We start from the raw sequence: 12651 nt of genomic DNA on the forward strand, positions 1-12651 counted from the left end.
TTTTGTTTTATACGCTTTCCGTGTATGTCCATTTCCTTTATTCCCCAATTTGTTTTTTTTAGTACTGCTTTCTTTTAACATTTTCAGAACTAACAAATCTCCTTAATTTTATGTCTTATTGTTATTTCTTTCTTTACTTTTTTACTTAATGTCATCATGTATTTTATCGTCATTTTATTTAATTGCGTATTTTGTTACCGCTTTCCCTTACATACTACTTGTTACCGTTTTATAATCATTGTCATTCCGCCTCATACTTCCTCCCCTTGGAAATTTCACACATTCACACTGTACATATGAGTTCTGCCTTCTAATCTTGAAACTGCATAATAATTGAAGCATGTAAAGGAGTTACATTGAATTGCATTGCTCTATCTTCAAATTGGGGCTCCAACTACAACAAAATGGCAGTAACAACACATTCAGTAATTTGGGTATATCAAAGGATGTAGAGAACAGAGAGCTCGGATCTAGAGATTTTAAATTAACTGGTTATGTAGACTATTCCGAAGACACACAATTCCCAAGTACACTGTACAGTGACTGACCTTTACACTGCCCAGATTTTTCTTCCACATTAGCTTACGTGGTGTCTTGATTTCAGTATACCTCTTAGCATAATCAGTTAGGAGCTTCTCCACAGGCTCTGGTAAGTTGACTGCCTCATCCTGCCATCAAATAACCAGATTTTGTTACTTGACCGGCAAAAATGAGACAAAACAAAGAAAGCTACATAAAGGAAAACAATTGACGCAATTAACCAAAGGCCGGAAGATGGTGGTGGTGATTTGGAAGTGTGTGTTTGGGGGGGTGACCCCAAAAGAAAGGGAAGTAACTATCATTGCTCTGTCATCAACATAGGGAAAAACAATATGTTGCAAAATCTACCCGCCTTTCTCGGTTTTTTTCCTTTTCTCTCTGTGAAGTGCAGACGCGGGTCAACATAGCTATTCATCTGTTGACACCATGGCTGCAGATACAACAGCATCTAAATTCTTTGCAGGATGTCCAAAGGCAGAGGCAATAACAATAGGAAGTATAAAAGGAAAGATCTGCAACACATCTCCTTTCACTTTCTTTTCTCTTCGTTCCTTCTCTTTTCCTTTCTTGGAGCCGAGGGTGTTTCGAAGCAGCTCTCCGCCTTATGAAAGCGGAGGTAGGCCCCGCGACATCCTCCCTCCTGCCCACTTGTGGGATCACACTGGGTTTGTTGTTGTTGTTGTCTATCTAACACATCAAGGATGTCAAAAGGGGCATTACCTTGATTCAGACTAAGACCATGAATTGTGAATGTCAAGGACTCAGAACTCATTACTTTATGATTATATTGGAAGGAGAAATCACAACTAATATCAATAAGAATAAATTGGAGCAGTTCAGTTTGAAATATTCCGCTTGCACAGTTCATTTTTAGTGTTTTAACTTATTGTAGGTTAGAAGGTTTCTTGTCCAAAATGGATCAACATGCTCCAGTAGATAACTAAAGATTTTTGCCAACAATAGCTGGTAAATATAATTATTGTATCAGTAAATGGAAGAATAATCACATACCTGAATAGGAGGCCAGAAATTTGAAGATATGATGGTAGCATTAAGATTGTCTAGAGATACATCGAGGTCCCTTTGCTCTGTATTTGCCCCCAAATGCATGTGTTTCCATCAGTGAATACAAATTAAAAGAACAGTCTTTGAGCTTCAATACCAAAGCATCCCAAAAGGAACAATCTCTACTTGTACTTACCGAAATTAAGTAGCTATGATTGTTTAGTACTTTAATCTGCTTTTGAAAGCGCACATTTTTTATTTTTTTTAAAAAAACTCTATGATAGATATGAATTGACACTGAATTGAAGTAAAAAAAAATTGAGGAGACCTGGATGCAGCAAAGGAAGTGTTGTTGAACCAGAGATGCAAGGCCGTTTTTGCACAGATTCTTAGCTCGCATAACAAACTCGGAGCTGAATGACAAGTCACCACTGCCTTTGAGAAGAGCTTCTGAAGTAGACCAAAAGGCATTCCAGTTTTCGGATATTTGTGCCATGGAATCATCACTCGGTGACTCCAATATCTCCAAACCGCATCCCAATGAAGACTTGTGCAGCAAATTAATTTAGAAAATCTACTTTTCCAGCACACAAAAACCCTAATCGTTCATACCCGACCCGAATGAATCTAGAAGAAAAATCGTACATGATAAAAGAGAAACAAAATATGCCAACACACGAGTTAAAAGGGGTTCAACCAAAGCACAAGGATACAACAGCATGGTACTAATATTACTGTTTCATAAAAGAATGAATGTACTCAAATTAAAATATTTTGAACACTAAGAATCTTATCCTATTAATCTCTATACTTCAGAATGTGAAACAATTAGCTTGAGACTTGGAAAACAATTCCACTTCATGGCCAACTGCCACCGACTAGTCTAGCTAATCCACTTTGAGAAGCTGGTTGATCTCTGTTTGGTTGTGTCCCGGATGAACAGGGTACAGAAGCTCGTTATGTTACTCGATGAGTCAATGGCTCGTCCTTTACAATCTTTAGAACAATGACTCAAGTATCTGCAATTGCGCTCACGTTTGTATCCTTTCAGGACAACTTATGCATATTTGACACTTTACCAGCACTAACCAAATCAAGAGGCCATGTGGCATTAAATATGGTATTTGCCGATCTTTGAACACCCTGTCGCTCACATCTGATAGAGTAAGGAAAAAAAATCCATCTGCTATGAATGATAGCTTTGCCAGACAGTCTGGCTGTGCTAAAGCTGCAAGAAAAAGATGGTCAGAACTAAATCTAAATACTGGAATTATTATTTTCTTACAACAAAAGGTTGCTTCAGAAATACATGAACGAAAAAGCTACGTTTTTTTACCATGAAGTTGTCATATAAGTCGAACCCCAAAATAAAGCATTCAAACAAGATTTTATTCACAAGATGACCAACCTGGAGATATTTACAAAATTTTGGAAATGAATATCCTTGACGACCTCAGAAAATAGTACAAATACAATATAATGCATCTCTACTCGGTTCTATATAATATGAAAGGGATAAGGCACCATTACCCCCCTGAACTATATCGAATTTCTTCTGACACACCTTACCTTTCATGCCCTATTACCCCCTAAACTTATTTAAAACGGAATAATTACCCCCCCCCTAAACGCTTGATGTGGCAAAGAGAGTGTGTTTCACTCTCTTTGAGGAGAGTGAAAACATAAAAAAGGAAAACTTAATTTTTTTTTCTTAAAAATCTGTATTTTCTTAAAATTTGAAAATAAATCTAGTCTTCCACATTTAGTTTTAAAAAAAAGGGTTTTCCACATGTTAAGAAAATATTTAATTTTTTCAAAATTTTATAAAAATTCAGTTTTTTTCACATTTTGGCAAGAAAAACACTTTTCCGGATTTTATTTGAAAAATAAAAGTGTCCTAAGAAAATGAAATCATGAAAATCAAGATTTTTTAAGACATTTTAAAAAAATAATCAAGTTTTCCATATTTTTAACAAATCCATTTTTCCATATTTAAAAAAAAAAATCATTTTTCAGTTTTTTTTTCTTTTTCAAAAACGGGTTTTTAAAAAAAACAAATTTTCAATTTTTTTTATTTTTAAAAAGGGTTTTAAAAATCCTTTTTTTAAAAGAAAATTCAGTTTTTTAATCCATATTTTTAGTTTTTTTTTTTTTTAAATGGGTTTAAAAAAAAAATCAAATTTTCAAATTAAAAAAAAAAGACGGGTTTTAAAACTCATTTTTTTTAATGAAAATTCAGTTTTTTATTTTTATTTTAAAAAAAATTGACACGTAAGCTGAAAAAATTAAAAAAAAAAGAAGAAAACAAATAAATACACATGTGGCAAGGAGAGTGTATGTCACTCTCCCATATGAAAGTGGGCATCGCTTTTAGGGGGGTAATTATTCCGTTTTAAATAAGTTTAGGGGGTAATAGGACGCAGGAAAGGTAAGGTGTGTCGTAGCAAATTCGGGTATAGTTCAGGGGGGTAATGGTGCCTTATCCCAATATGAAACATCTTCAGTTTGCTGCCTAACCACAAAAAATGCTTGTAAAAGAAAAATACGAGGACAGTTTGTCTATGTACATCTTTAAACAATTAGGATGGCAACAGATATTTAATCAATCCATTGAAGTTATACTTGTTCGTGAATCAGGGGTATCTGGGCAACCATCAAAAGTATATCATGTTTTTCATAATTACAGCTATAGGATATTCAGATACATCATTGACTTTGTTTGACGTTGCAGGGAGAGAGGCACAAAATATATGTGACCCATTTGTGCAGATCACATGTGACAACAAAGAAGAACAAATCAGATAACCAGCTGTTGACACCTAATTTTGGCTCGACGTGCTTAAAATTAACGTTTTGGGGGGCCCTGATTTGTTAAAGAGCGCGAAATACATTTTTTACACATTTTTACATTTTTCGATGATTTATTGATAATTGTCCTCATTTTAGGAGTTTTATCAATTTATTGTCATTTTTCAAGAATCATTATTTTTGCACATGTACGGCGAATACTACCATTTTTTGTGCAATTAATAATTGTTTCTTAATTTTATAGCGAGACATTTTTATATATTATACATTAATATTTATATTTTATACTTACATTATTATTTAACTATATTTTAGTACAATCGTCGGTGCGCGAGAAAATCGGAGCAATGAATTTTTTAAACACAGATAAGATTTAGCACATGGTTTTAAGAAGCCATGGTTTTGTGAAGCCCATGGTTTTAGTACATGGGTTTGGATAAAAAGTGGTTTACCTTTGCCTATATAAAGGAGGACTTCCCCTCTCATTTTTCTCACCACTTCACACTACCTCACATATATTTTTTTCTTCTCTCTTCACTCTCCATATTTTTCTCTTCTCTCTTCACTCTCCATATTTTTCTCTTCATAGGAAGACTAGCAAGGCTATCATCTTCCTCTTCTCTTTATATTTTTTCCTCTCTTCTTTTTTCATACATTGTCTTTATATTTTTTAGGGATAAGGCACTGTTACCCCCCTGTACTATACCCAAAATTGCTACGACACACCTTACCTTTCCTAGGGTCCTATTACCCCCCTAAACTTATTTGAAACGGAATAATTACCCCCTAAACGCCGATGCCCACTCTCGTATGCGAGAGTGACATACACTCTCCTTGCCACATGTGTATTTATTTATTTTCTTCTTTTTTTTAATTTTTTTCGGCTTACGTGTTAATTTTTTTAAAAATAAAAATAAAAAATTAAATTTTCATTAAAAAAAAAATGAGTTTTAAAACCCGTTTTTTTTTTAATTTGAAAATTTGATTTTTTTTAAACCCATTTAAAAAAAAAAAACTAAAAACATGGATTAAAAAATTGAATTTTCTTTTAAAAAAAATGATTTTTAAAACCCTTTTTTTAAAAAAAAAATTGAAAATTTGTTTTTTTTTTAAAACCCGTTTTTGAAAAAGAAAAAAAAAACTGAAAAATGATTTTTTTTTTAAATATGGAAAAATGGATTTGTTAAAAATATGGAAAACTTGATTATTTTTTTAAAATGTCTTTAAAAATCTTGATTTTCGTGATTTCATTTTCTTAGTACACTTTTATTTTTCAAATAAAATCCGGAAAAGTGTTTTTCTTGCCAAAATGTGAAAAAAACTGAATTTTTATAAAATTTTGAAAAAATTAATTATTTTCTTAACATGTGGAAAACCCGTTTTTTAAAACTAAATGTGGAAGACTAGATTTATTTTCAAATTTTAAGAAAATGCAGATTTTTAAGAAAAAAAAATTAAGTTTTCCCCTTTTTATGTTTCTCACTCTCTCAAAGAGAGTGAAACACACTCTCCTTGCCACATCAGCGTTTAGGGGGGTAATTATTCCATTTTAAATAAGTTTAGGGGGTAATAGGGCTCAAGAAAAGGTAAGGTGTGTCGTAGCAATTTTGGGTATAGTACAGGGGGGTAACAGTGCCTTATCCCTATTTTTTATATACATTGTCTTTAAATTTATTATGCATTGTCTTTATTTTTTTTAGGGATAAGGCATCATTACCCCCCTCACCTAATAGCGTTTTTGCTACGACACACTTTACCTAATGTTTGGTCCTATCACCCCCCTAAACTATTTAAAACCGTAATATTTTACCTACTAAACGCTGATGTGGCAAGGAGAGTGTGTTTCACTCTCTTTGGGAGAGTGAGAAACATAAAAAACGGGAAAACTTAATTTTTTTCTTAAAAATCTGTATTTTCTTAAAATATGAATATAAATCTAGTTTTCCACATTTTAAAAAAATAATTAATTTTTTCAAAATTTTATAAAAAATTAGTTTTTTTTCTTCAAATTTTGACAAGAAAAACACTTTTTCCGGATTTTATTTGAAAAATAAAAGTGTCCTAAGAAAATGAAATCATGATCTTTTAAGACATTTTATAAAAAATAATCAAGCTTTCCATATTTTTAACAAATCCATTTTTCCATATTTTAAAAAAAATTCATGTTTTCAGTTTTGTCTTTTTTTTTTTTATAAAAAAACATATGGGTTTTTAAAAAAAATCAAATTTTCAATTTTTTTTAAAAAGGGTTTTAAATTTATTTTTTTGAAGAAAATTCAGTTTTTCAATTTGCGTTTTCAGTTTTTTTTTTTTTTTTTAAAAACAGGCTTTAAAATTAAATTTTTTAAAAGAAAAATCAGTTTTTTAATTCGCGTTTTCAGTTTTTTTTTTTTAAAAAAAAAACAGGTTTTAAAAATAAATTTTTTAAAAGAAAAATCGGTTTTTTTAATTCGCGTTTTCAGATTTTTTTTTTTTAAATAAACGGGTTCTAAAAATAATCTTTTTAAAAGAAAAATCAATTTTTTATTTTTTTATTCTTAAAAATTGACACGTAAGCTGATTTTTTTTTTTAAAAAAAAAGAAAATAAATAAATGCACATGTGGCAAGAAGAGTGCATGTCACTCTCCCATATGAGAGTGGGCATCAGCATTTAGGGGGTAAAATATTACTGTTTTAAATAGTTTAGGGGGGTGATAGGACCAAACATTAGGTAAGATGTGTCGTAGCAAAAACGCTATTAGGTGAGGGGGGTAATGATATATTATCCCTTCTTATTATATATACATTACATACATTGTCTTTATATTTATTCATGCATTTGGGTTTACATTCATTCATACATTTGTCTTTATTCATACATTATCTTTACATTTCTTCTTGCATTTGTCTTTATATTTTCGTGCATTTGTCTTTACACTTATTCATGTATTGTCTTTACATTTATTCATGAATTTTGTTTGTATTTATTCATACATTTTCTCTACATTTTCTTCATATATTTTCTCTACATTTTTCATACATCTTTTTTCCAATTTAACCCACATTTTTTCCTTTACATCATTTTACATCTCTATATTCTTTTATATTTTTTTTATACCATACATTATATACATATAAATGTACATACTTATTTTACCTAACCACTAAGTGAAGAAGTGAGAAACTTTTCATTAAAGAGAATGCACTTTATTGTCTCTACATTATCCTTATATTTTTCATACATTATCTTTATATTTTTGTTATGTTGTCTCTACAATTTTTTTTTTTTTTAATTTTTTGTACATGTATACATTTTCAAGCATTTTCTTTTACATTTTTTGTACCATCACACTACATGCCTATTTTATTTTTTCTCTACACATTTTGCTCTTTACATTTTCTCTACATCATATTTACATTTACATATATTTTCATTTTTATATTCATATATTTCTTTTATATACATCATTTACATATACACTTTCACATTGCATACACTACATCCTAAGGTCAAATCAAGTTTCATCCTCACTTTTGTTAAATCCCCCTTTTAAAGACTTTATACCAAATCACCTTTTTAAGACCTTATGTCAAATCACTTTTAAAATACTTTATGTCAAATTACTTTTAAAATACTTTATGTCAAATCACCTTTTTAAAACTTTATGTCACATTCTTTACTTCTTGACTTTTCAAGTTATTTTAACCAATACATTTTTCTTTCATCTTGCAATTTATTACAAATACTACACATATGGCCGATGAAGAAATTTCCGTCGATTTCCAAGGCCTCCCATGTACAAAAGACGGATTTTTTATTTTAAGTTTATTCATTATTTCTTTAATTCATCCGATAGTTATTTATTCTCTTACTAACATTTTTACTAAGTGTTTATACGGGTACCGGAGATACATCCCGAAGACGACACTCGGAAGGAACCGAAGACTTCATCGAATCTTTGTTTGTATTTACTTTACGCATTTTTTATAGCTGTACAAAACATAAACTCATAGTATAGTGAAAACTTTATTTTTTGAATGTCCGGTGGAGATATTTACTTACTTGTCATCTTGCATGCTTAATTTAAAGCTTGTCGTTCACTTTAGGCAAGAATTAGGCCATCAATACTTTCATAAATAGATTAAATTGACTTGGTATAAATACTTTGTTAATTAATTCACACTTTTGGCGTTTAAGCAAAGATAATAGTTCATCCTTTATTTTTATACAATTTTAATATACATTTTCTACACACTTTTAATACACATTTTTTACAACATACATTTTACATTCTTTCGTACACACTAATATACCTTTTATTCAAGTTAAATCCACATTATTGACGCTAGGTATTTATTAGGTTGTCTATTTACAATCTTTTATTCTTTAAAGACATTATATCTTTTCACTCATTTTTATACATAATTTCTTATATTTATTTTTTATCAATACTTTTACCAATATTTTTTTTTACAATTCGTTTGTCCCCTATTCTTTTGGTAGGATATTCATTAAACAAACACTCTTTTACGAAACGGTAGAAATAAGTCAAATCGACTTCACTTTTTTTGAATTCCTTTATTATATAGGCTCTTTACACCAATGAATACTTGGGGATTCCTTTTACATTCTTTATTCACTGATATACCTAGTTATACAATTCTTCATATATTTTATGTTTGATATACACCTTTGTAATTGAAATACATTTTTTTATATGTTTAATATGCATACATCCTTTTAATATACATAGACGCACATTACATAGACGCACATTCTTTATATCCTTGATATATTTATTTTTTACATAGTCTTACATTTTTTATATTCTTAATATAGTTACACATTCTTTACACTAACATGTATATACACTCTTGGTACTAACAGATACACTTTTATACTTACAAGGTACATTCTCTTTATACTCTTTTATATATTCTTTTTTTACTATACATTCTTTATGAATACTTGACACTTGATATAAATACATTTTTATACACTGTATATACTTAGTATATTATCACCTAGTGTAGCTTTTCATGAAGTCATAACATTTTGAAAATAGGTAATAATAATGATAAACAGATAGATAATCCCCTCTAGTGTTCAGTTAAACTAAGTCTAAGGACTGTCTTCGGGCAGGCTCTGAGGGATGCTTAATACCTTCCCCTCGGGGTAAATAAAACTCTTATCTAAAATCTCATAGGTTTCATGGACTAAAATGGAGTAGACACACAAATACATATAGGTTTCCTGATTTCCCTTAAAAATTAGGTGGCGACTCTAACTTTTTTAAACCAGTTAAAAGAACCGTGAAGTTGCAAACTATCTTGGACCCGTTCAAAATAGGGCGTAACACCAATTGGAAGAAAAGAATGCTAGCTACCTCAAAGCAAATCCTTTAAAAAAATACAAGCAAGCAGCCTTAGTACATAGGCGTTCTAAAGTGCCATCATATTCTCAATCTGCAGAACATGCTTGAAACACCATAAGCATTTCTGGTATAATCGAAGCAGGTAACAAATAACATCATGTTTTAATATGTTTTACTACTCCAAGAGTTCCATGGGCAAAACTAACATATAGTATGTTAAATATGGGTTTAACACTGGGAAAAACTTTCTTAGTTGAAAGGTCAAATTTCGTACAGTGTACCAATTTTTTACATCTCTAAAGAAAGTACCAAATGTGTAGAGCTTCAAGGCTGTAGGTTGATCTTCTTCAAAATAATGAGTGGGAAATTGAAGAAATGCCAACAAAAGTTTGATAATTTCATGCTTATGTCCTTTGTTTGCCGCAAAGAAAAAAAGAAAGAAAGAAAGAAAAAGAAAGGAAAAGGAAATAAAGATATCCCGGATGATAATAAAAGAGTAACAAGTATGTATTACCTGAAGGTTAGGATCTTCACCAATAATCCCGACACGAGCACAATCCGTCTTTTAAATGATGAAATCTCTTAGCATCTCGCATGATAATTTCCCGACCAACAAGCTTTGAAGCAATCTTCAATGCATTATGGCAATCACCGCAGACACGCAGATTCTTTATAGTCCGGATAGGTGATCGTGCAGAGCTATTCATAAGACCTTGAGCAAAAGCCAATCTCTCGCTGTGAGCCATTAAAGCGTCCTCTTTAGTTTCTTGGTCTAGATCATGTAACACAAACTTAGTCTCTGGTATATAACCGTCCTCCTTCATTAGCTGCTTTAAACCCCTAAGCAATGCATATATCTTCTCATGATCGGGATGTGATCTACCACCCGCACGATATTCATGAACTTTGCTTCTAGCCTCAAGAAGACTTTGAGCAGATTTCTTCTTCTCTTTCTCCTTAGCAATGTTTACAGCCAAAAAACCTGCCTTTGACTGTTCATCCAAACGAGACGGGTCTAGGAGCTCAACAATCTCGGCACAATGATCCCCAAGATCCAAGTTCCCATGAAATCTACAGAGATTCATCATTGTTTCCCATACTTGGATACTTGGCTCTATAGGCATCCTTTCAATGAACTCCAAAGCTTCATCGAGATATCCTGTACCTGCCAACATATCTACCACTCCCACATATTGCTCCATGGAGAGAACAATGCCATAATCCTTACTCATTGACTCAAAGTGCAACATGCCCTCAACTATATCACCAACAACACTACAAGCATGGAAGACACCTCGAAACATTTGTCCATCAGGTTTCATCCCAGTTTTCTTGAATTCCCCAAACAATCCTATTGCATCTTCTCCATGACCATTCTTACCAAGCCATGTAATCATTGTGTCCCAAGAAGTCAGATTACGCTGAGGCATTTTCCGAAACACCGAAAAGGCATCATTCATGGAGCCACATTTCCCATACATTTCAAGAATCTTATTGTACATTTTGACGTCAAGTTGAGGATGAGATCTAACAAGGTGCTCATGAATTGATTTAGCATCCTCAAGGGATTTATCCGCGCTACACACATTCATCAACATAATATATCGAGACAAATCGAGTGTGACATGTCACTGCTCCAACAAATGTAGAACTTCAACTGCCTCCTTCACTTTACCTTGTTTACACAAGTCATCAATTTTATCGGTGCTATCAGCAGAATCGATACTACTTGACATTTGTTGATGGCCTACTATTCCATTCTGAGATTGATAATTTGGAGCAGTAGAAGGGTTTAAGTTTTGCTGATATTGCCCGGTTGAGTAACCACTTGAATTGTTATGTGTTTCCATAGCATTATAGCCACTTACACTTTGTGGATATGTTTCAGATTGAACATTCCTTACATTTCCAGTGGGAACGTTTTGCTGAGGCATGTGGAAATGGGATAAACTGTCATTTTGGTGAAAGGATGAAGCATTAACATAGCCAGATGAAAAGTTGTCTTGATTAGTTGGTTCTTGAAATTCATTTATACGTTTTCTCCGCTGCTGATTATATGCCCCCCATTCTTGACCCTGCCACTTTGGTTTTGAGTTATGATTGAAAACCCCGTCGCTGTTATTTTCCCCTTTTAACTCATCAGCCTCAGATAATTGAGTAGCAGTTGTGATATTTCTTCTTAAAAAAGTAAGCAACGCTAAATGATGACGAATTGCCCTTCTTTTGGGGTGAGATTTAAATTTTGCCCCTCATATTTGTGATCTTTAAATTTTGCCCTTCGACTAAAACCTATAGGTTCCGGGTTCGAACTCTCACTCAGTCAAAAATTTTAAAAAAAATTGCAAAGCAGAGTTTAAATTTTTATTTATCTTTTCCTCAATGCAGACTTTGCCTTGAAGCATATATATATATATATATATATATATATATATATATATTTTTTTTTAACTTTTCAAGGTAAACTTTTAGTAATGCCTTAACTAAAAGTGTGCCCCATAAAACATAACTAAAAGTATGCCCCATAAGGCGTAAGTTTTCCTTAAGGCATAACTAAAAGTTTGTCTTATAAGGCAAAGTTTAAATTTTGCTATGCCCCCTCCCGTAGCGGACTTCGGTTATGTTTAACTAAAAAGTCGCCGGAGGGCGGACTTTGCCATGATATATATATATATATTTTTACTTTTCAAGGTAAATTTTTAGTTATGCCTTAACTAAAAAGTATGCCCCAAAGACATAACTAAAAGTATGCCCATAAGGCGGAACTTTTCCTTAAGGCATAACTTAAACTTTGCCTTATAAGGCAAAGTCTATGCCTTAAGAAAAAGCTCTTGCCTTATGAGGCATAATTTTGTTATGTCTTAACTAAAATTATGCCCCATAAGGCATAACTAAGCTATGTCTTAGGAAAAATTCTACCTTATGAGGCAGACTTTTAATTATGCG

The 12651-nt window shown here is 31.9% G+C and overlaps 1 protein-coding gene and 1 long non-coding RNA gene across 2 annotated transcripts; both read right to left on the bottom strand.

Annotated features, from left to right (window-relative positions):
• Positions 1-316: 316 nt before the first annotated feature.
• On the bottom strand, positions 317-1637 carry LOC132030093 (uncharacterized). The gene is made up of 2 exons (XR_009407988.1): positions 1552-1637; positions 317-668 (listed from the first exon to the last, which is right to left on the bottom strand). It is a non-coding gene; the product is annotated as an uncharacterized LOC132030093 (long non-coding RNA).
• Positions 1638-2197: 560 nt separating this feature from the next.
• Positions 2198-11642, bottom strand: LOC132055408 (pentatricopeptide repeat-containing protein At2g25580-like). The gene is given in 2 exon segments (XM_059447213.1): positions 2198-2953; positions 10223-11642. A coding segment is annotated over 1 exon segment (1404 nt). The 3' UTR covers positions 2198-2953; positions 10223-10238.
• Positions 11643-12651: the final 1009 nt, after the last annotated feature.

Source organism: Lycium ferocissimum, chromosome 1, assembly GCF_029784015.1.
Source record: "Lycium ferocissimum isolate CSIRO_LF1 chromosome 1, AGI_CSIRO_Lferr_CH_V1, whole genome shotgun sequence".
Lineage (NCBI taxonomy): Eukaryota > Viridiplantae > Streptophyta > Magnoliopsida > Solanales > Solanaceae > Lycium > Lycium ferocissimum.